Source organism: Salmo trutta, chromosome 39, assembly GCF_901001165.1.
Source record: "Salmo trutta chromosome 39, fSalTru1.1, whole genome shotgun sequence".
Lineage (NCBI taxonomy): Eukaryota > Metazoa > Chordata > Actinopteri > Salmoniformes > Salmonidae > Salmo > Salmo trutta.
Window position 1 is genome coordinate 6,247,804 of NC_042995.1, and position 23,231 is coordinate 6,271,034.

The following is a 23,231-nucleotide window of genomic DNA, read 5'->3' on the forward strand; positions in this document are numbered from 1 at the left end:
AGACAGTAAGGGTACACAACTTGATAAAACAAAGGCTAGGGTGGCCATAGAAATGACAAGATAAGGCATCCTAACCAGTCTTGCCTCTGGCCATATTAATGGGTGTCATTCTGAAGTCTGGGTGGGTGACTTTACAATCCCGTTTCAGCTGGTATTTACTCAGAAACGACTTGGTGACAAGCTGCACTTCTTGTTGCTTATTTTAAAGAATTCAATACAATTGGTAACGTGTATTGGTAATTGGTAATAGCACAAAAAAACAACTATTTGAATGTGTTATTTCTAAGTACTCACCAGGGAGGTAATGGACTATGAAAGTGATCATCATAACCCCTTACATTCACTGGAGAACATCTACACAGAACAAAAATATAAATGCAACATGTAAAATATTGGTCCCATGATTCATAAGCTGAAAGAAAAGATCCCAGAAATGTTCCATATGCACAAAAAGGTTATTTCTCTCAAATTGTGTGCATACATTTGTTTACATCCCTGTTGGTGAGCATTTCTCCTTTGCCAAGATAATCTATCCACCTGACAGGTGTGGCATATCAAGAAACTGATTAAACAACATGATCATTACACAGGTGCACCTTGTGCTGGGGACAATAAAAGGTCACTCTACAATGTGCAGTTTCGTCACACAACACAATGTCACAGATGTCTCCAAGTTTGAAGGAGCTTGCAATTGGCAGGTTGACTGCAGGAAGGTCCATCAGAGCTGTTGCCAGATAATAGAATGTTCATCTCTCTAACATAAGCTGCCTCCAACATTGTTTTAGAGAATTTGGCAGAATGTCCAACCGGCCTCACAACCGCAGGCCATGTGTATGGCATCGTGTGGTCGAGCGGCTTGCTGATGTCAACTTTGTGAACAGAGTGCTCCATGGTGGCGGTGGGGTTATGGTATGGGCGGGCATAAGCTACAGACAACAAAAACAATTGCATTTTATCGATGGCAATTTGAAGGCACAGAAACACCGTGATGAGATCCCGAGGCCCATTTCTATTAAAATGTCTATAACTAACAGATGCGTATCTGTATTCCCAGTCATGTGAAATCCATAGATTAGGACCTAATTTATTTATTTCAATTGACAGATTTCCTCATATCAACTGTAACTCAGTAAAATCTTTGAGATTGTTGCATTAATATTTCTGTTCAGTATATACTACTTCACAACCGTTAAGGACTGGGGGGCTGACTGGAGACTTCCACCTAAACTTTCTTCTATTCTCCAGAACCTGCTTGGCACAGAGGAATTATTTCCATTATTTCCATTTCAACATTTATACCAGCATACCACTTAGAATTGGGTTTTATTTGGTCATGCTAGTGTTGAAATAAAGCATTGATTTGGGCAAATTTCAGTACATCTATTACTCTGGTCTGGGGTTGCCATTATGAGGACCCGTCTCCACTCTGTCGGATGTCTGCCACACTCTCAGGCACCCTCGCTGTCATGCCTTCCAGGGATCTGGTCAGGCAGATCTGGCAACCCAGGCGGGACCTGGCAGAAAGAGAGAGGGAAAAAAATAAAATAAAAAGAAGATTATGACAAACATATTTTAAAACGTCACAATGCTATGACCTAACCAAAATGGATCCACTTGAAACAATTGGATAATTGAAGTTGGAGAGTGAGGAGGTAAACTTATTCAAGATCTGTGTTTAGGGGGTAACGTTTTGGGACAAGAGAAGTGATGTGGGCCAGTGTCACAAGGGGTTCAGTCAACACTCAGCTAATATGATTAGTGAGGTCATGACCGTCACCCTTCTCATCTTGCTCTGTCTAAACCAGCAACACAGAACTCAAATCCCCTTCCGATTGGTTGGAAAGCAGGCTAACAACAGTACAAGGCAAGCGTGTGCCATTGTGTGTTTATCCCTCTGTTCTTGTTCCTCACAATGATTACCTCCTAATCTCATTATAAATCAACGCTGAACAGCATAACACTCTGGTTACACTGGTGGCAGTGTGTGTGTGTGTGTGTGTGTGTGTGTGTCATTTCACTTGTGCGTCCAATCAATGGGCCTCCAATTCGTGTGTGTGTCTCACGTGTCTGTGAGTCCGTAGGCCAGGTCCAGCATATCCATCTCCTCGTCAGTAATGGGGCCCAGGTTATTATACACGTCTTCCTCAAAGATCAGGTGACAGGTAGAACAGGCCAGTGTCCCCTCACATGCGCCTGACAGACAGAGAGACAAACACACAGTGAGAGAGACAGAGAGATCAAAACATCCCACAGAGTGAGAGAGCAGGCGAAACCTACAATAAAACAACCGTATTAATTCACTTAACCACATTAACATAACCCAACTCACCGAACCCATCAAAATCGAGGTCCTGGTCGATAATGACATCGAGGAGAGAGTCTCCAGGAGAGCCTTTGACAGAGATCTTCTCTCCATCTCGATTGATGAAGTGGACCGTCACCTTATTGTCAGCTCTGCACAGGAACAGACACAAGGGTGCAATTACAGACAGTAGCTGTGGTCATGCTGGGGATTGGGAATACATTGGATTAACATAACACTTTCCAGATGCTCAAAGACTTTGCATTGTATGTGGGAAATGGGTAACTCCCATAGACTAGGTAACTCCCTCTCAGGACTTGGTTGCGAATGTACAGGCTGTTTTTGAAGGTGTATTGGTTTCGGGTTTCTGCACACAGATCCAATGGCTTTAGCATCCATTCCAGGTTGTGTTGAACAATATTTCTACAGTCGTTCCATACTCTACAGTGAGTAACTAGTCCCACAAGCAATCCAGCAATGTCCTAGTCTAACAACAGTTCAGAGATCCTGAACAGAGCCCTGGTTTGATGGCGCTTATCTGCCAGAATGATCAGTCAGTTGTACCTAGCTGTACAATGGTGACAGTTTGCAAATTAATTGATTTGCACATGATTTTCAAATTATGAGATTACAGGTTACAGGCAGCGTGTCATGGTTAATAAATTGATTAAATAGATCGGTGTGTTACTGAGGAAGTAGGTGGCAAGACAGATGGTTAACCGTTGCTCATCATTTTCAACCAGAAGGGGTTATTGAGTGACTGACTTTTTCGTCACACTGCTGCAAGTTTGGAAGTTATGGTTAAACACACAGTTCTAAGAAATGATAGCTACCTAGTTGGTTCGATCAAACACATCGAGTACTGACACAATGATTACGCAACAAGCCTTTCTGCTGAAGTTAGCCTTCAGTTATTGGCTTATTTGATGCGATACTAACAAGTTTGTTAACGTTAGCATTCTTCCTAACATGAACTAGTTAAGGTAGCCAATATGACTAGCTAGCAAGTAGCCTAACTAAGCGTGGATACCTTTATAGCTAGCAAGTTAAGTACGTTTGGGGACATGATCGATGACACGACTCCTTACCTAAGAGGTTGTGTGTTGGTGCTAAAATCCCTTACACGAATACTGGCCATTCTCTGACCGGCCAATGATAAGTTCCCCGACGTTGTGTTTGTCGCTGAAATGAGTACTTCTGTTCGTCGTAGAGAATTTTCTCGGAACGAAACATGAAATAGTCTTCTTACCGATGCCATCAGAGCCATTGCTTGGCGATGACGTTTAAAATCTAGCTTAAACGGCGGGGAAGAGAGTCCGATTTCGCCTTGTATGAGACTGCTATACAGTACTGACAAAACAAGCTAACTTCATGCTAAATGCAGCTAAAATGGCTATATCTTGCCCTTTGCGTAACCAGCAGACACCGCTGCTCGGTCGGTGTCACGTTTATTGCATAACATCTTAGCTACTGCTTGCTATATGGAGGCCATACTGCTACACGATCACTTTGGAAAAGAAACCTGAAATATATCTAATTTGATTCAATGAAATAAGCTTAGCCTCTGGACTATTTCAAAGGCAAAGCGCAAGGTTTTACTTTTTATTTAAAGATCTCAAAATAACTTCCTGGAGCAAATTCTGACATGTTCTCTCACGTGACCTTACGTGACCAATCACAAGAGTTTTCTTGGGGTCTTTTTCGGGGCAGTGAATAGTTTTAATGTATTCAAATGTATTATATCATGTATTCCATAATGTATCCAAATGTTAGCGCATGGTGCATGATGATTTTGAAAACTAGTTTTAAAGTTGTCTGCTGTGGTCTTGAAAAGTACTGTTATCCTCAAAATCTGTATATGAGCTGAAAGGGAAATTATTACTCAAAACTCATTATGGGAAGAATTAAATACCACAAGTCTCCATTTCCATTCATACATAAGATTCTACATGGCGTAGCATACCAGATATGTGTTATCATTTTAGTGGCTTACTCAGGGCAGTTTAAATGGAATAAAGTGATTTGATCAATTGTTATTGATATTTAAAAAATATATATATATATATATTCAATCAATACTGTTCGTGCTAGTGTGGAGTGTGTAACAGGTGCGCTATCTCGCTTTATTAGCTGGATGCCTTGCCAATACCTGACAATGCCTTCCAATGAAATCCCAAGTTAAAAAACATTGGGATACGGCGGCACTCCAAAAGGTTTATAAGAAGTAATGGGAATGTTCTTGAACTTGGGATTTCATTTGAACTGTTTGTGTTAATATCAGCGAGTATACGCCCCTTATCATCTTTATTGCTGCAGCTGAATACTTATTGACCAGTGAGTCTTTTCTTTCCTCAAATCACTTTCTGAGTCTCCAGACCTCCACCTGTTCACCATACAGGTAAGTGAAATACAACTACGCACACTCAATGCACACAAACAAAGATACACAGACTGAGCGTCTACTAAATGGCATATAGACAGTATATATATTATTTATTAAAGGAAACCGTATTTGACACAGACACACAGTCAATGTAGGCTAGCTACTCACGTACTTAGAACTCAATGTTAAATAGACACAGGTTGAAACATTATCTAAGTGAAGGGAGAGGTTTAGGCGCTGGTAAACTAGTCAGGAACTGAGCAGAGGTACTTGCAGACGTTGTGAGACGTTTAGATTGAGAACAGTCACAGAGCACTAGCACAGCTGGATTCACCCTACAACCAACAGGTGAGATTACCTGTCTGAATTAGGTAGATACAGTGTATACATTTAGACACCGTGTACATTTAGACACCATCAGTGTACCTATTCTCTCTCATCCATTTTTTCTCTCCTTTGCTACTTGTCTTGTTCACAGGATGTTGACGTTTACGTTGTTGCTCCTGGCTTTGTCAAGCAAGAATCTGAAAGTTTTGAATGTTTATTATTTTAGAAAATTTTGATAGACGAGATTCCTCAAATTGAGAATAACTGAAATACTACAGTATAGGCTGTTTGTGCAAAATTCCTACATTTCACTATATCAATGTACTGTAATGTTGGACTTATTCCTTGCTCTTTTGGACTTTGTTACAATAAATTCTTATCATGCTAGTGTAACCGATGTGAAATGGCTAGTTAGTTAGCGGTGGTGCGCGCTAATAGCGTTTCAATCGGGTGCCGTCACTCGCTCTGAGACCTGAAGTAGTTGTTCCCCTTGGTCTGCAAGGGCCGCGGCTTTTGTGGCGCAATGGGTAACGATGCTTTGTGGGTGTCAGTTGTTGATGTGTGCAGAAGGTCCCTGATTCAAGCCTCAAGCCCAGGTTGGAGCAAGGAGAAAGGAGAGGGACGGAAGCTATACTGTTACACTAGACCATTTTTCTGGCACCGTGGTTAATAATTGTACCAATAGGGCTGCGGTTCCTTCTCTATGTATGTTCTTATCTGATCAAAATAAGCGCACAAGGTCAAAGTTCAAGGGCAGTGTGTTTGTGGGCTGGCATGCATGTAGGGTGTGTGTGCCCGTGTGCATGTGTGTGCGTGCATGAGTATGTTCATTTTTGCAAGTGTGTGTATGTATGAATCTGACCTTGCCTCCCCCCACTTTTGCTCTAGATTATAATGTTTACTGATTGTATGTTGTGTCCCCCCAGGTCTCCATGCTGCCCCACTGAGGGATGATGTAGTGGCACCCCCTAGAGGTAGCCTACAGGATCGCAAGGTCCTGGTTCTGCCCCGGAGCGTCCCAGTGGAGGAGCGCAGACAGGGAACAGAGCCCTCAGACGCTTCATCATGGACCTGAACACCGGCCTCGTCAAGGAACACGTCAGTGAGATGGACAGGAGAGTGGGACCAGGTACAGGGCTTTGAAATGTTACATTATCCAGAAATTGTATTTTTTTTTTTACATTTTGGGTTTTATATATTGTCTTTCTCCCCTGGACACAGTAAGCACAGGTTTTATAGCAGTCCTACAGACATTAGCTTTGGAAGCTAAGGCTCGTTGAAAACAGTGTAACTGATATGGGTGAAGTGAATCTGATATTGCTGAAAACAGTGTAACAGATATTGTGTCTGTATATTTCTCTCTCTCTCCAGTGTACGTTCCTCCCTCTGTGGATGAGTACAGACAGGGAACCGAGAACTCCCAGAAGACTCTGGTGGACATCAGGAGCGGACGCATCATCAAACCTGTTGGAGAGATGAAGAGAAGCATGATAATGACTCCTCGGGGTGAGAGAATGTGTGTATTTGTAATAGAGAGAGAATATACTAAAACGTTCTTGAGCACTTAACCCATGTATTTCCTATCCAGAGCCTATGGAGGTCCCAGTCCCAGTCCAGAGGAGAGTGGGAGTATGGGTGAGGGCTGATGTTCTGCCCGGGAGTCTCCCAGTGGAGGAGCGCAGACAGGGAACAGAGCCCTCCAGACGATTCATTATGAACCTGAACACCGGCCTCGTCAAGGAACACGTCAGTGAGATGGACAGGAGAGTGGGACCAGGTACAGGGCTTTGAAATGTTAAATTTTTCTGAAATTGTAATCTTTAAAAAAGGAAATAACTATTGGAAGAAATATTTAGGGTTATATACACTGTGTGTACAAAACATTAAGAACACTTTCCTAATATTGAGTTGCACCCCCCCTTTTGCCCTCAGAACAGCCTCCATTCGTTGGGACATGGTCTCTACAAGGTGTTAAAAGCATCCCACAGGGATCCTGGCCAATGTTGACTCCAATGCTTCCCACAGTTGTGTCAAGTTGGCTGGATTTCCTTTGGGTGGTGGACCATTGTTGATACACACAGGAAACTGTTGAGTGTGAAAAACCCAGCAGCGTTGCAGTTCTTGACGCAAACTGGTGTGTGCCTGGCACATACTACTATACCCCGTTCAAAGGCACTTAAATATTTTGCCGTGCCCATTCACACTCTGAATGGCACACATACACAATCCATGTCTTAATTGTCTCAAGGCTTAAAAATCCTTCTTTAACCTGTCTCCTCCTCTTCATCTAAGCTGATTGAAGTGGATTTAACAAAGGACATCAATAAGGGATCATAGCTTTCACCTGGATTCATCTGGTCAGTCTATGTCATGGTAAGGTGTTCATAATGTTTTGTACACTCAGTGTATATTCTCTTTCTCTCCTCTCCAGTGTACACTCCTTCCTCTGTGGATGAGTTCAGACAGGGAACCGAGAACTCCCAGAAAACTCTGGTGGACATCAGGAGCGGATGGATCATCAGGCCTGTTGGAGAGATGGAGAGAAGCATGAAACTGACACCTCAGGGTGAGAGTGTTTGTGTGTACAGTATGTGTACTGATGGAGTATGCTTGCTCTCCTTCTCCCTGTAGATGACAGGCTGGTGAGTGCTAAGGCTGAGACTCACTCAGAGACAGAGTGTGTTGGGGAGGTCATCGATGGCCACTGCTATCAGTTCAACCCCACACTAATGACCTTCAGTGAGGCAGAGGTGAAATATACACCCAGGCAGTCATATTCGCTTTTCTCTTAAACAGCTGTCCTAATATTTGTGTGTATGTGTGTGCGTCCAGTCCTCCTGCAGCATTCTCTCCCCTCACGGACACCTGGCCTCCGTAACCAACGGCGACCTGCACTCCTGCCTGGTCTCCATGGTGACCAGAGCCACCAAGAGTCCCGTCCTCACCTGGCTGGGTGGAGTCGTGAAGGTCAGTATTTCATCACCCCCCCCTCACTCTTGTTCAATCAGAATGTCTAATAGTAACCAAGCCATTTTCCAAGAGTTTTAATGGTGTGTGTGTGTGTGTGTGTGTGTGTGTGTGTGTGTGTGTGTGTGTGTGTGTGTGTGTGTGTGTGTGTGTGTGTGTTGTGACCCCTGCGGGATAAGCAGTCAGAGTGGACCGACGGGTCCGCCTGGGGCTACAGTGACTGGATGCCCGGTCACACAGACAGACAAGCAGGTTTGTCTGTAGATGTTCAGAATTGGTGAGACTCATACCTTTAAAAAGTATTTGATATCTATATTGACAACCTTTTAAGTATTAACAATATAATCTTTTCTAAGTCACAGTGCTATCAATAACAGGTTATATTGTGAAATGCTACCTTTGAGACTGTTGATAAATAAGGCTATAAATCATAAAAAGTCTGGGGAGGACCCAGATGAACTTGGTATTGGCTATGAGAGCATGTTGTATTATAATATTTCTGTTCTTTAATGACCATAACATTCTGATACTGTTTTAATCAACAGGTCTATTAGACACAATCAAAGTTAGAGCCTTAAAATTGGACGATATGGTATATGAGTGGTCCATTTAACAACATTGTCCTTTGTTCCCTCTCCCAGATGAGAGCTGGTGGACAGCAGCGGACTGTGAACTGAAGAGAGCTTCCATCTGCTCCTTCCCCATGGCAGCATAAGAGGCCTGCACTAACTGTAGAATTAGAATAAGTAGAATGGACATTACAATTCACTATGAAAGGGACTTGTCACTCGATGGCAAGTTGCAACATACATAGAAGACAACAAAACCCGATGGAGACAAACACAATAGAAAAGTTAAATTACCCACGCCCCCTCCAATGGTAGTGATATCAGGTCTCACCAGTAACCAAATGATGTCAACACATTAAGTGTTCTATTCTGTCACCATCTTGAGTGACATTAAAAAACACATGGATTTAAAAAAAAAAATCCATTCTACACATTTTGTTTCCATGCAGTAATCCTGTGAACCATAAAACATCTGCATCCTGTTTCTATTAAGTTGTATGTCCTCCCTTCTTAAAATAAAAACGGAGCATTTTACATGGTGTGTCTCTTGTGTTCATTGTGAAATGAAAACAGCTGGAGATGTGTTCTGCCTGAAGCTGTTTCAATGATGCTTCAGCAACAGGCCCAAAGTCTTCCCCTACTTCAACTGTCTGAACACTGTTTGAATCGTACATACTGTATAATGAAATCAAAAAGAAATTAACTGGAACCAACTGATCCAAGCTGTATAGTCTTTGTCCATGCTTATGAATGAGACACTCCTGTATGGCAGGTAGTCCTAAATAATCAAATAGGCTAGACTACTATCTACTGCCTGCCTATATCAACAAAAAGACTTCGGGAAAACAATTGGCTTGAGGAAAACTACAAAAGTGAGATCAGTAGATACATGTAGTGCTTCACTACACCGACAGCTTCTAACAGACAGAGGCAAAGACAGTACGCACCCAAACATGAACAAATTTTTCAGTTTGTCGACGTGAGGTGGGTTGCAACCAACGTCCGGTGTCGGTCTGTGCTGCCACACATGCGCTGAACGGACGCCGCGGAAAACACATTGGTGGATGTCGGCATTGAGGGATTACTAAAGACATGGCGGCCAACATCGAGCAAATTTTTCGCGATTTCGTAGTAAATAAGATAAAAGAAATTGAAGATGAGAGTCAAGATATCATGTAAATATGTTTTTATACAGCCTACTTTACTGGCATGAATGGTTTGTTCGGGCAATTTGAGAAATGTATAATGTTCTGTGCTGGCCTACTAGGTTAGCTAGCTTGCGTGTCCGGCAGTACAAAGTGTGCAAGGCAGGCAGTTGCTGTGGCTATAACGTATTAAAGTTAGCTAACTATTTGACTAATAACACGGTAGACTCATGGGTTGGTTCTTGCAAAGATTATTATACTGTGGTTATTGGGTTCAAACAAACCAGGGAGCTAACGTAGCACCAGGTACAGGGTTTATTCGCACTACGCACCTTCCTAGCTAGCTAATCATGCTAAATGTGGATTGCTAACAAGCCAACGTTAGCAGTTTACCAGGACGCGATCTCTTTGCTAGAACTCCCCCAAAACGTTGGTTTGACAGAGTCACAGTGTGCAAAGGCAATACACATAATTTACACAAACGCATTTTGGATTATCAGGATTTTTTTATTTAGCTAGCTATGTCAAAAGCAATGGCGGGGACTTAGTTATGCCTTTGAGTTTTCATGTTACACAGTCACGTTCTAATTTGAGGTTAACGCGGAATAACTAACAGTAGCTAGCTACTCGCAGGGTGGGTATAATTTGTGGAACGTTCCAACAGGAATCTGTTCCAAAAACCTCGTAAAGTACAAGGTTGCCAACAAACAACGCACACAAAGTAGCAGGACCAATTCACCGAATAGGCATCAACCCACCACGTAGCTTATTCTTACTGTTTGTCAATAGGCTATCAAAGTGAAGACTGACATTTTTCGGAATAAACGTGGTGAGTGACACATTTTAATGAAATAGCCCACTCCCTAACTGGTACCTTATTCTGCCGCTATACAACTTTGTATGCGTTGTTGTTGGCAACCTTGTTATTTAGTTTCTACAACAGATTCCTGTTGGAACGTAACACAAATTATACCCAACCCTACCTCGCATGTCGAATCACATTTTTTTTTGTATTTGTCACATGTGCCGAATACAACAGGTGTAGACCTTACAGTGAAATGCTTACTTTACAAGCCCTGTCAGTTATTATGTAGACTACGTTAATCATTCAATCTCATGCATACTTATAGATATTGTCCATTCGTTGTGTCCAGTGTTATATTGTTAAAAACCAAGACCCCTGCTGATAAGAAAGTTGAGTGAACCTACTGTAAGTTCAAGTACAGGTGTCATCTCATACCTGCATTCTCTCTATTAAGTCTGACAGATGAAGGCCATCCCAATGGTAAAACTGCAGAAGGAGCAGATGGGATCAACAACACACAAGGTCAGTAACACAAGGGCTGTATCTCAATAGTCCAAAGTGATATTCTCTTTTCTCCTTTCCTTTATTTGCACTGATACTCCAGTTTTGATCAGGTGACAGCATCTATTTCAAATGAAATTGTAATGTACGGTATTATTTATACAGATAAAGATGGTGTAGCCAATAAGGAAGAGGGTGATGTCCCACAAAAGAAACACAAGAAGCACAAGAAGCACAAGAAGCACAAAAGCAAAAAGAAGAAACGTAAGGAAGAGAAAGAGAGTGGCTCAGAGTCAGCAGCAGAATCTGATGGAGACAAGGCAAAGACTGGTAAGTCGCCTCAAGCTACTACTAAGCATATGCATAACAGCAGTGGTGGACCTTTTCAGTTTGATGTTAATAATCAACAGATTACTTAAAGGTCCATTATGTAGCTTTGTGCACGACGCAATACACATTGAAATGTGAGTTCTAGATCTGTCATTCTCATTGAACGCAAGTTTGATTGTAGATCTGTTAACGTCATTTTACGTTTTTGGTTATTGAAAATATATTTCAGCAGTTTAGCTAGATGGTACAGTGATTCTCTACACAAAACTTAGCTTTTTGTCACAACCCGAATTTTTAGCAACTAGGTAATGTCAATTTCTACATATTGAATCAAATGTCATGATGATTAATTTAAAAAATATTGACATTAATTCCACAGGGGAAGAGGATGATGGGAGATCCAAGCGGCATAAACGACATTCTGGGAAGAAGAAGAAAAAAAAGCAGAAGAAAGATGGTGACAAGTCCAACAGCTCATCTGGGTCGGAGTCCGAGTCGAAGCCTCAGCCTGGGAACAAGGAGAGCAAAACTCAGGATCTACCTGATATCATCCCTAAACTAGAGGAGAAGTCTCCGGAAAAGTCCTCCTCCAGACGTTCACGGTCTCGTTCAGGCAAGCGCAGATCCAGGGACAGGAGAGGGAGATCCAGATCGAGGTCCGGTAGAAGACGTGGCGGACACACACGTTCCAGATCACGGCACCGGAAGTCCGGGTCACATTCTAGAAGGTCTGGGTCTGCCAGGAGAGGCAGGAGAACCCGGTCAAGGTCCCTCGTGATCTTGAAGAAAGACAGACGGTCTAGATCGAGATCCAGAAGGCGATCGAAATCTAAGACGAGATCTCAGTCGAGACACCGAGAGATGAGTTCAGGATCTCCCTCTCCGTCTAGAAACGACAAATCCAGGTCTGCCTCAAAAGACAGCCAATCAGTCGAGAAGGATCCCTCTGCGGCCCTGGCTAAAGATGAGTCTGCTGTGAAAGACGAAAACGTAATGGTTCCAATCGATCCGCCAGCCCTAGTTTCCCAAAGCAGCATTGATGGTGTCGTCAATATGGCCGCCGCCACTGGAGGAGGGTGGAAGCCGATACCCTTCTTAGGGGACAGCAGTAAGGGAGAGCCAGCCGTTTCCTCCCAGCCCTCAGAATGTCTGACGTCTCCACAGAAGTGCCCTATTTCTCCCGAGGTGCCTTCAGGTGAGCAGCATGAGACCTCCACTGACCACCAGTCAACGTCAGCCTCTGATCCTAACCTCAGCGGCCAGCCAACTGGTGAGCCAGGGGAATCGGATGGACCTGTTACTTCAGAAACTTTGGATGGCTCTGTAGATTCCTTACCCCCCAAAACAGATGCTGGTGGAGGGGACAAGGTGACACCTCAGGGTGAAGAGCTCCCTGCCTCACCTCAACCTAAACCACAGCCAACATCTGGAGAAGCAGAGACGACAGAGAAGGAAGGAGAATCTTCAAAGTCCAGGTCTCCTTCAAAGAGGAAAAAGTCAAGGTCAAAGTCTCCTGGTCAGAAGAAACGCTCTGATGCAAAGTCCTCCAAGAAGAGGAGGTCCAGATCCAAGTCTCCAGGGAGGAAAAGGAAATCGAGGTCCTCGTCGCCAAGCCGCAAGAGGAAGTCCAGGACGCCGTCTCGGAGGAAGAGGTCTCGCTCAAAGTCCGGGACGAGAAAGAAGAAATCACGGTCCAAATCCAGAACGCGGAACAAGCGCTCAAAGTCTAGGTCGCCGAAAAGAAAACGGTCCAAGTCACGGTCTCCTGCTCGGAGGTCAAAGAGATCGAGGTCACGCTCCGGTTCGCGGCGGAGGGGGAGGGGTGCATTCGGCAGCCACCAGCTGAGCCAGAGGGACCGCTGGAAGCGTGAGCCAAGCCACTCCCCAGTCCTCATCCTCCGCAAGAAGAGGTCTCCGGCACGCACCAACCGCGACACCAGCAAAAGCCCGCCACGACTCACAGAGCTGGGTAAGCATGTCATCATTTTTTGAATGCTCAATGTATTTGAATTTAATAACTTTATTTTCCCCAATGGTAACTTGACAAAAACACCGGTGTACAGTAAGTCTCAATGCAAGTTTGTGATGTGTTCCTCATCCCTCCTCACAGATAAAGACCAGTTACTGGAGATTGCTAAGGCTAATGCAGCCGCCATGTGTGCCAAGGCCGGGATACCCATCCCAGAGAGCCTGCGACCCAAAGCGGTCCTCCAGCTGCCTTTACCCAACCCCATGTCCTTCTCCATGCCCATGAATATGAATATGCCCATGAACATGCCCATGAACATGTCTATGAACATGCCTATGAGCATGACCATGAATGCAGCTATGGCTAGCATGACAGCTGCCACAATGACTGCTGCCCTGGCCAGTATGGGATCTATGGCCTCCATGCACCAGATGGCCCCGCTCCCCAGCATCACCAACAAGCCCCCGCCAGGTCCCCCCCAGCCCAACATGGCCACCATCGAGGATGTGAAGAGGAAGGTGGCCAAGCAGGCAAACAGCATCAGCATCAAGGAGTTCACTGACGTAAGTGCTCTTCAATGTCATGATGATGACAATCATGTAATAATATGCCTTGGAGAAGATTTACTAAGCATTTGTCCTGGTGCAAAATGTAGTCCTGCACCTTTTTCATAACAAAACACCAATCTTAGACATTCAATTGTATGTGGTAATGGAAACACTGACCCTCAAGCTGTGTCCTGTGTGTTTCTGTAGAAGTGTAAGAAGATTGTGGAGAAGGGAGGGGAGCTGGCCCTCGCTGAACCCCGTATATCTGACGACGAGGACGACGGCAAACCGTTTGGACGAGCCGCCCTGAAGGAGGTCAAGGGCATCTCCTTCAGCCTCAATGTAAGAACATGGAACACACAGCATCAACATGTCTCTCATCAATGTACAGTACATTCTGAGCTTAAACATTTCCTTATTAATAAAAAAATGTATTGAGGCAGTTTGAACTGATATTTAATTTTCAGAACATAGTTACTGTTTGAACATAGTTAAAGACCAGTTACTGTTTAGATACTATGTGGGACTGAAGAGATGTGCCTAACTGGGTGAATGGTTGAAGTGAACTGCAGTATGCTGTCTGTTTTGCCCTGGGCTGATGTTAAGAGCTGTTTCTATTGCTGCCACATAACATACTGTTTTTCCTATTGAGCCAACATAGGCGATGGGCAAAGCAGACAGCAAGCCTCCTTGGGCCCAGAACCAAACCAGGTAGATTTATACTCTTGTGCACTTTCCCACAAACTTCCATCCCAAGGAGACCTCAGTCATGTGAGTGAAGTTTGCTGGTTGAAGTGCACTGGAGATAAATCCTCCTTATTGAGACTGGGCCCAGTAACTGCTATGATAACCAGCCATTCCCCTTGTTGAAACACACCTCTTTGTCTTTTTATATTTTTTTCCTCCCATTTTTTTAACAGTAACCCCCCCCCTCCCCCGCCCCTCCTACTCCTGTGCTGCCCCTCCTCCTCTCTCAGAACGCATCCGTGCGTCCATCGCCGGCGTTGGCGGTTCGGAGCGAGGCGGCGTTCGCCAAGGAGTTCCCCGTGTCGTCGGGCTCCCAGCACAGGAAGAAGGAGGGCGACGGGGGAGGGGCTTACGGAGAGTGGGTGACCGTCGACAAGAAGGCGGAAAAGGCCAAGGCGACCAAGGCATTGGCAACGGCTGCCAAGGAAACTTCGCCTGGGGATGCGCCTTTGTCTGCGGTGTCCGTGGCAACGGAGGAGCCGACGGTCGTCACTGAGAGTGATAGTGTGTTCCCGGAGCCGCCGCTACAGGTGGGATACGGAGGGGAGGGGGAGGAGGGGGTAAGGTGACACTAAGAGAGATGAAGGGGAGAGGGGGTTTTAGGAGAGTCGTCGTGGAGGAGGGAGAGAAAGTGAGTTGAGATATTATGCATTTCAAAATCATACGCGTTAAAAATGTGATTTATTTTTGGATTTTAGTTTTAACCCAGTGTTTTACCACATGTAGTGGTTTGGATCAGTGGTTTCCAAAATGGTAGGTCACTGCTGACTCCTATTGGGAAGTAGTTTGAGACCAGGTTCTATGGTTATACACAGTAGCTAGAAACATTGGTGTGGTTGATTTGAAAGTAGAAAAGTCCAAAAGCCTTAGGTGGGTTGTCATGCCCAGCAGGAGAAAAAGATTTGGGAACCACTGGTTTAGATGGTATGGTGAGTTTAGTTAGAATGCCATACCAGTGCTCCTCATCTGACCCTATAGCAGCATTGACTGGGTTTCGCTGGAGTAGCTGTTTCTGAGGGCGGCATGTAAAACACTGACCCTCATCACCCACCAATTCCACATTGAATGTACAATCAAGGGCATTATTTGACCTCTCAAATCTCAGAGCAATACCATTTAATAATCTGACTCCCAGGCGATGACTAGTGGTTTAGAATTGAGTTATCGATCAGTCATCAATCGTCAGATGGGCAGACCAATGAGAAATCAGGTGACGTCATCCGTGACCTTGCTGTTAATTTGTGCTTATTTTGTATTTGATGCAACTGTTATTAAACAAAGCTGGCTGAAATTCCACAGGTTGCGTTTTATTTTTTGGGGGGGTGTACAACTACTAATACTGACAACTCTAAAAAATACAAATACTGACGACTACGTAGATGTAAGTAGTTTCATATAACAACTGATCTAGGTCTCATGGAGTAAGTCTACATTTCTTTCTTGTATGGTGAATGGATTTTCCTTATTCGTTTTATCGGCTGTTCGCGCGTGTGTGTGTGTGTGTGTAGTATTGTGTTTTTGCATGAATGTGTGTGAATGATGTGTGTGTGTGTGGTGCTGACTCCTGTGTGTCCCCCTCTAGCCTGTAGACATCACCCAGGCAGTCGGTGAGAGGATGAAGGCCCAGAAGCGTCTGGCTGAGAACCCGTACGACGTCAGCGCCATCTGCATGCTCAGCCGTGCTCAGGAACAGGTAAACAACAAGCGTTGGTAGAAGCATAATGTACACTCTTTCCACCTCCTTTCTCACACACACACTAAACCTTCCTCTCTGTTAGGTGGATGCGTGGGCCCAGTCCAACACCATCCCTGGTCTGTTTACAGGTTCTACTGGAGCAACGGTGCTCAGCTCAGAGGAGCTGTCCAACAGCGGACCACAGGCCTGGATCAAAAAGGTACCGGCCACTGTCTTACCTGCTCCCCACACGCCCTCCTCACCCCAAACATCCCACCCCACTACCCTACAGGTGTCTGCATCGCCCATGCCCACTGGTGTACCCACTTCACAAGCCTTCCTCAGCCTGCTCCCTAATCACCACCCAGCCCTAGTCAAATAACTGAATGTCTGTACGCATAGAAACGGAGACTGTATTTAGTTTGACAAATGTTCTGTTGATGTAGAACACACTGGGTTAGAATGGAGTAGTTCCACTGTTACTCAGTGGAATCCAGGGCAGATGTAACGGCCCCGAAATGTGGGGTCCACTGCTACCATGGCAACCCCTGTTAGCGCTAACGCACATAGTTTACTGATGTGTGTGTGTGTGTGTTTGAGCATCTGTTGTCTGTATTGTGTGTTTCTGTCTGCGTTGACTCAGCCTGATATTTGCACTGCAGTCTGTAACAGTGGTAACATGATGAACCCAGACTTTAATCTTTAATCTGACCTACAGAGATGAACAAAAATCTCCCTGCACTTCAATCAACCTCACCCCTCCCCCGCAACACACACACACATTCTGACTAATTACATTTCCTGTGAAGTGGGTACACCATGTTAAGGGTAGCGATGCAGATTCCTTACATGTGACATTCTTACCAAAGCAGGTGCAAATGCAGTACTGACACCCGGCTTCTTGTGGTGCTCTGGTCTGACACCCGGCTACTTGTGGTGCTCTGGTCTGACACCCGGCTACTTGTGGTGCTCTGGTCTGACACCCGGCTACTAGTGGTGCTCTGGTCTGACACCCGGCTACTAGTGGTGCTCTGGTCTGACACCCGGCTACTAGTGGTGCTCTGGTCTGACACCCGGCTACTAGTGGTGCGCTGGTCTGTCCACTAAATAGAGTCCCCCTCGGAGTCGGAATAGGGACTTGGAGAGGGAGGGAGGGGAGGAAGAGGAGAGCTGGAAGTAAGTCTGCAGACCCCAGAACCCCCCTTGTCCTCTAGCACCCCAGGGCAAGGCAGAGATTATGGGTCCGTCTCACTAGTCTAAAGAAGCTTCCTCGTCTCTTTCCTTGGATTCACACTGATCTCAGAACAGGGGAAAGGGAAAAGCTCTATTCTTTCACCTATCCTGCCTTTTCAGATCAGGTCAGATGTTATTGGGGACTTTAGACTATTCAGATGTACCCTAAGACAGGTTACTATAGTCTCTACCGTCACGCTGTGCCCAGAGATAACCATAGTCGTTTGTCCTCTGTCTGTGGACCCCGTCTGAACCCTCCTACCCTGTAGTGTTTCTATAGTGGGCTGTTTGAAGCCAGTGGGTGTAACTGTACCCCAAGCCTCCCTGAGTTCTGTAAACACACAGAGGCAGGGTGCTGCCGTTACTGTTTTAAATGACACATCCTGAGGAATCTCTCTCTCAGGTTAGGTTACACATTGTCACATCATTTAGCTATAGAGAGAGATGGATCTGCTGAGTTTGTTCTTCATTTAATATGACACATCCTTCACATGCAGATGCTATGGGCAGATGCCATGGACATATGCTGTGGACATGTTCAGAGACATGATCTAGGGATGAGTGCATTGATCATACTAATGTTAGTGACATGCATTTTGCTAGCATTACAGCAGCTAACATTGATTTACAGCACGCTAGCATTACAGCAGCTAACACTGATTTACAGCACGCTAGCATTACAGCAGCTAACATTGATTTACAGCACGCTAGCATTACAGCAGCTAACATTGATTTACAGCACGCTAGCATTACCAGCATATGGACTGTGTTGTTTTGTGTGGTTGTTGGGTGCCCCTAGCAACCAGTCCTGGTGCATTCCGTTTCCCAGTAGATGAGCGGGTCTAGTTTTAGACCAGTCAGTGGTCTCCAACCCTAGTCCAGGCTGAGCAGGATTTTGTTCCATCCCAGCATAGTCGTATAGGTTAGGGCTGTAACAAAAACCTGCACATTAGCTCCAGGACCACAATTGGAGACCACTGCCTGAGGGAGATCTCTGTTCTGAGGGACCTAGGCTAGTTACAGGTGTCCATGGACATGCCTGTGCTCTTTCCCTTGCCCTGGGGGAGGCTGCGGTCAGAAGTTGCTCTTAGTCACAGATCTAGGATCAGCTTACCTTCTGGAAATCCTAACTCCAAGCTGACCTAGGTGTCTAGGGGCAACTTCCCCCCAGTCCTTGGGGCAGCCTGAGGAAGGGGGTCGATAAGAGGGGTCTGGATTGGAGCAGAGGGAGAGAGGTGTGGGTTCACAGGGGTGACCTGTGAACTTTCACCTCTCTGTGTATTGGACACTTGTTTCAGGGTCAGTCCTTGTAGCTGTCCTTGTTGCCATGGCCAGTCAGGCCCCCCTCTCATTTCCTGTCTGATGCTGGGCCGGTGATGAGGGGCTAGGTACGTACACCACACAGCGCCTTACTATACATCTTGTGTAACCGTGTGTGTGAGAAAAGGTGTGTGTGTGAGACAGAAAGAAATGAGGTGTCAAGGCACAGCGCCCTCTTATTTACCTACATGTGGTATAATGTGTGAAGAAATAAGTCTCTCGGCTGTGTCTTGAGTTTCACCACAGAATGTATTTATTTTCATCTGTACTCTTAATGTGTTTTGAAGTTTCTCGAGAAATGTTCTCTCAAACGCACGATTTTCAAAATCTGCCACCACAAATAGTTATTTCTAGTGTTTCACATAGGGGTAGAGGTTACTGCAGACCGAGTAACACACACACACACACACACACACACACACACACACACACACACACACACACACACACACACACACACACACACACACACACACACTCACTCACTCACCGTTAACTGTTATCCAGAGGCATGTGAGTTGTCCTGAAGGTAGTCTCTAACTCAAGTCTGACTGTGACAGTGGTGTGACTGGATGAGAGACAGAGTGAGTGGATTAGGTGGTTGAGATGTTTTCAAGGTGGAAACTAATTATCTGCTTTCGCCTCTGCCTCTTCCTCTCCCCTCCCTCTTCACGCTCTCTCTTCCTCTTCACGCTCTCTCTTCCTCTTCCTCCTCACTCCATGGTTCTCTCTTCTGTTATTCTCCTTTCTTCCTCCCTTCTCTCCTGCCGCTGTCTCTCTGTCTGTAGGATCAGTTCTTGCGAGCAGCCCCGGTGTCGGGAGGGGTAGGGGAGTTTCTCATGAGGAAGATGGGATGGCGGACGGGGGAGGGGCTAGGGCGACACCGCGAGGGCACTGTCGAGCCAATCATCATCGACTTCAAGACCGACCGCAAAGGTGAAATGAAGTGACCCATGCTTTCCACCAGAGCGTTATGCATCGCAATATTATTCCAGAAGGCTATTAATGATGCTTAATGTGTTAGTGATGACTGTTAATGACGTGTGTAGTTGATGAGGATTAATAATGTGTTAGTGATGACTGTTAATGACATGTGTAGTTGAGGATTAATAATGTGTTAGTGATGACTGTTGATGACGTGTGTAGTTGATGAGGATTAATAATGTGTTATTGATGACGTGTGTAGTTGATGAGGATTAATAATGTGTTATTGATGACGTGTGTAGTTGATGAGGATTAATAATGTGTTATTGATGACGTGTGTAGTTGATGAGGATTAATAATGTGTTATTGATGACGTGTGTAGTTGATGAGGATTAATAATGTGTTATTGATGACGTGTGTAGTTGATGAGGATTAATAATGTATAATCTGACCATAGGTCTGGTGGCTGAGGGAGAGAAGACTCAGAAGTCGGGCGGTATGGTTGTGATGAAGGATCTACTGGGTGAATACAACTCGCACGCACGCACGCACACACACACACACACACACACACACACACAGGATTTTAACTCAGTCTCACTCAATTTACCAATATTGCATTTTTTTTTTAAGTGCTATAGAATCAATCAATTAGAATTGTATTGATTTGAATGAATGTATTGACCATCTGCCCCCCAGGTAAGCACCCAGTGTCTGCTCTGATGGAGATGTGCAACAAGAAGAAGTGGATTCCTCCGGAGTTTGTTATGGTGACCCACAGTGGCCCAGACCACCGCAAGAACTTCCTTTTCAAGGTGTGGATACGCGCTATGAGCCTGTGGGTTTGTTTATTAGTTTATGGATGACTTTGTTAGATGGTTTGTGTTATAACCTCTTCCTCTCTCCTTCTCCCCTTTCCTCCTCTCTCTGTACCCCAGGTGGTGGTAAATGGTCAAGACTTCCAGCCTGCGTCAGCCAGTCCCAATAAGAAGCATGCCAAAGCCATGGCTGCTACGGTGGCTCTGCAGGCCATGGGAGAGGTGGCAGGGGACACGGGGCTTTATACAGGGCCTGTGTTCACCACTGCTACCACTGGACCACTGTTCTCCTCCAACGTCTAACACACACACACACAGTGAAACACATAGTGAAACACACTCAGACTGAGATACAGCGCTCGCACACACAGGAGAAATGACTTGAGTCGCAGACCCTTCTGGCTGACAAAAACATATAGAATTTGAAGTCACCCGCCAGGGAGCGATGATTTGTATTGGAATGTCCGTTCTATCAAGTCTTATTCTATGTTTTGGGCCTACACACCACACGCGTTCAGAAGAGCCGTATCTGCTGCCTAATGGTCAACACTAGGAGATAGTGTTACTCTGGAAGCAAAAGAAACTTACTGATATTTTAAAACGGTTCCGGAACTCTGTTTTTTTTATCCTACTTTGAATGTTTATCTTATGTGTTGAAGCTCAAATGATGTTTTCAAGAAGCTGTTCATAGTGTTAATGCATTTGGGAGAATTTGAAAAACTCCACCATTCTCCTCATGACCAAATCGTCAATATCAAATGTTACCCGTTTGGAACATTAATTTTCAAAGTGATTCACACTTGAGAGTACTCTCATTTTGGACAGATGAATTTACTACTGTCTAGATTGAGCTTTCTCAGTCTGCTTTTGTTGGTAGCGTTATTTACACGGTCTGTATAAAAACAAATGTTAGCTGAAAGCGAAGAGATGCGGGTAACCGTAGGAGTTATGGTCTGGAACACCAAAATAAACGTTTTTATCTGATTAATTAAATGATACAATCCTTTGACTATGTGTGCATAAAGTACATTTTCTCATTTTGTTTATACAGACAAGAACATGTATTTAATGTTTATTTGCAATGCGCTCGCAACACACGTTTATTGTACATCCAATACTGTGTTTTCAAATGGTGCAGTTCAGTATTTGAAGACTGTCTCCCCGCCCTTGTCATCATTCCAAGGCAGAGATATTAATAGGAATACTATATAAGGACAGAGCATAGCAGGGTTCATCTGAGCCCTTGAGTCCAATCCCACATTCCAATACACAACCTCCAAAGCATTCAGCGGACGTAGCAGGGCAGACATCATCAAACGATCTCAGACTTCTCACTGGCAGCTCAGATGAGGGGTTGATCCAGCATCGCAGAGGACAAATGCATAGAGGCTGTAGCTTTAATGTGGCTAAGATAATGTAGCATTTTCAGACTATTCACATATACAGTGCATTTGTATTTTGTTACGTTGCAGCCTTAAACTAAAATGGATTAATTAGTTTTTCTTCCCCTTATCAATCTACACACAATACCCCATAGTGACAAAGCAAAAAGCTTGGCATAAATGTAGTTGGGGAGTTTCTCCCATACTTCTCTGGAGATCCTCTCAAGCTCTGTCAGGTTGGGTGGGGAGCGTCGCTGCACAGCTATTTTCAGGCCTCAGCAGAGATGTTAGAGTGGGTTCAAGTCCGGGCTCTGGCTGGGCCACTGAAGGACATTCACAGACTTGTCCCGAAGCCACGCCTGTGCTGTCTTGGCTGTGTGCTTAGGGTCGTCGTCCCGTTGGAAGGTGAATCTTCGCCCTAGTTTGAGGTCCTGAGCGCTCTGGAGCAGGTTTTCATCAAAGATCTGTCTGTACTTTGCACCGTTCATCTTTCCCTCGATCCTGACTAGTCTCCCAGTCCCGGCCGCTGAAAAACATCCCCACAGCATGATGCTGCCACCACCATGCTTCACCGTACGGATGGTTCCAGGTTTCCTCCGGACGTGACACTTGGCATTCAGGCCAAATAGTTCAATCTTGGTTTCATCAGACCAGATAATCTTGTATCTCATGGTCTGAGAGTCCTTTAGGTGTCTTTTGTGTCTTGACTTTTACTGAGGAGTGGCTTCGGTCTGGCCACTCTACCATAAAGGCCTGATTGGTGGAATGCTGCAGAGATGGTTGTACCTCCTGATGGTTCTCCCATCTCCACAGAGGAATTCTGGAGCTCTGTCAGAGTGACCATTGGGTTCTTGGTCACCTCCCTGACTAAGGCTCTTCTCCCCCGATTGCTCAGTTTGGCCGGGAGGTCAGCTCTAGGAAGAGTCTTGGTGGTTCCAAACTTCTTCCGTTTAAGAATGATGGAGGCCACTGTGTTCTTGGGGACCTTCAATGCTGCAGACATTTGTTGGTGCCCTTCCCCAGAAATGTGCCTCGACACAATCCGGTTTCAGAGCTCTACGGACAATTCCTTCGACCTCATGGCTTGGTTTTTGCTCTGACATGCACTGTCAACTGTGGGACTTTACAGACAGGTGTATGCCTTTCCAAATCACGTCCAATTAATTTTAATTTAGCATAGATGGACTCCAAACAAGTTGTAGAAACATCTTAAGGATGATCAATTGAAACAGGATGCACCTGAGCTCAATTTCGAGTCTCATCCCAAAGGGTCTGAATACTTATGT

At 45.0% G+C, this 23,231-nt stretch overlaps 3 protein-coding genes across 8 annotated transcripts; 2 read left to right on the forward strand and 1 right to left on the reverse strand.

Annotated features, from left to right (window-relative positions):
* Positions 1-1,304: 1,304 nt before the first annotated feature.
* LOC115179453 (adrenodoxin-like) lies at positions 1,305-3,920 on the reverse strand. The gene is made up of 4 exons (XM_029741002.1): positions 3,391-3,920; positions 2,330-2,454; positions 2,064-2,193; positions 1,305-1,514 (listed from the first exon to the last, which is right to left on the reverse strand). The coding sequence occupies exons 1-4, from the start codon at positions 3,567-3,569 to the stop codon at positions 1,406-1,408; spliced, it is 543 nt and encodes a 180-aa protein (XP_029596862.1). The 5' UTR covers positions 3,570-3,920; the 3' UTR covers positions 1,305-1,405.
* Positions 3,921-4,611: 691 nt separating this feature from the next.
* LOC115179624 (snaclec coagulation factor IX-binding protein subunit A) lies at positions 4,612-9,082 on the forward strand. 5 transcript variants are annotated; one of them, XM_029741257.1, is made up of 9 exons: positions 4,612-4,700; positions 5,939-6,141; positions 6,384-6,518; positions 6,601-6,789; positions 7,444-7,578; positions 7,644-7,762; positions 7,845-7,979; positions 8,153-8,256; positions 8,621-9,082. In XM_029741257.1, coding segments are annotated over exons 2-9 (882 nt in total). In that variant the 5' UTR covers positions 4,612-4,700; positions 5,939-6,077; the 3' UTR covers positions 8,622-9,082. The 5 variants fall into 5 exon arrangements, with proteins under 5 accessions (XP_029597117.1, XP_029597119.1, XP_029597120.1 ...); XM_029741259.1 differs by having other exon boundaries at positions 8,159-8,256; XM_029741260.1 differs by having other exon boundaries at positions 8,162-8,256.
* A 457-nt stretch (positions 9,083-9,539) lies between these two features.
* On the forward strand, positions 9,540-21,572 carry LOC115179704 (protein SON). 2 transcript variants are annotated; one of them, XM_029741386.1, is made up of 13 exons: positions 9,540-9,723; positions 10,953-11,020; positions 11,165-11,329; positions 11,709-13,298; positions 13,440-13,861; positions 14,054-14,188; positions 14,824-15,123; positions 16,176-16,286; positions 16,372-16,488; positions 19,610-19,757; positions 20,203-20,268; positions 20,445-20,560; positions 20,684-21,572. In XM_029741386.1, the coding sequence occupies exons 1-13, from the start codon at positions 9,641-9,643 to the stop codon at positions 20,864-20,866; spliced, it is 3,504 nt and encodes a 1,167-aa protein (XP_029597246.1). In that variant the 5' UTR covers positions 9,540-9,640; the 3' UTR covers positions 20,867-21,572. The 2 variants fall into 2 exon arrangements, 1 of the variants encoding a protein (XP_029597246.1); XR_003872986.1 differs by lacking the exons at positions 20,203-20,268; positions 20,445-20,560; positions 20,684-21,572 and adding an exon at positions 18,800-18,889 and having other exon boundaries at positions 9,541-9,723; positions 19,610-19,723.
* The last annotated feature ends 1,659 nt before the right edge of the window (positions 21,573-23,231 follow it).

Excerpts from the sequence above, each read along its gene's own strand:
- LOC115179624 (XM_029741257.1), top strand. The coding sequence starts at position 6,078 with ATGGACCTGAACACCGGCCTCGTCAAGGAACACGTCAGTGAGATGGAC. Across the intron at positions 6,790-7,443 it reads GGACAGGAGAGTGGGACCAG|TGTACACTCCTTCCTCTGTG; the intron begins GTACAGGGCTTT and ends TCTCCTCTCCAG. Across the intron at positions 7,980-8,152 it reads GGCTGGGTGGAGTCGTGAAG|GATAAGCAGTCAGAGTGGAC; the intron begins GTCAGTATTTCA and ends TGACCCCTGCGG.
- LOC115179704 (XM_029741386.1), top strand. The coding sequence starts at position 9,641 with ATGGCGGCCAACATCGAGCAAATTTTTCGCGATTTCGTAGTAAATAAG. Across the intron at positions 14,189-14,823 it reads GCATCTCCTTCAGCCTCAAT|AACGCATCCGTGCGTCCATC; the intron begins GTAAGAACATGG and ends CTCCTCTCTCAG. Across the intron at positions 19,758-20,202 it reads CTTCAAGACCGACCGCAAAG|GTCTGGTGGCTGAGGGAGAG; the intron begins GTGAAATGAAGT and ends ATCTGACCATAG.
- LOC115179453 (XM_029741002.1), bottom strand. The coding sequence starts at position 3,569 with ATGGCTCTGATGGCATCGGTAAGAAGACTATTTCATGTTTCGTTCCGA. Across the intron at positions 2,194-2,329 it reads CCTCGATTTTGATGGGTTCG|GCGCATGTGAGGGGACACTG; the intron begins GTGAGTTGGGTT and ends TCTGTCTGTCAG. Across the intron at positions 1,515-2,063 it reads GCCTACGGACTCACAGACAC|GTCCCGCCTGGGTTGCCAGA; the intron begins GTGAGACACACA and ends TCTTTCTGCCAG.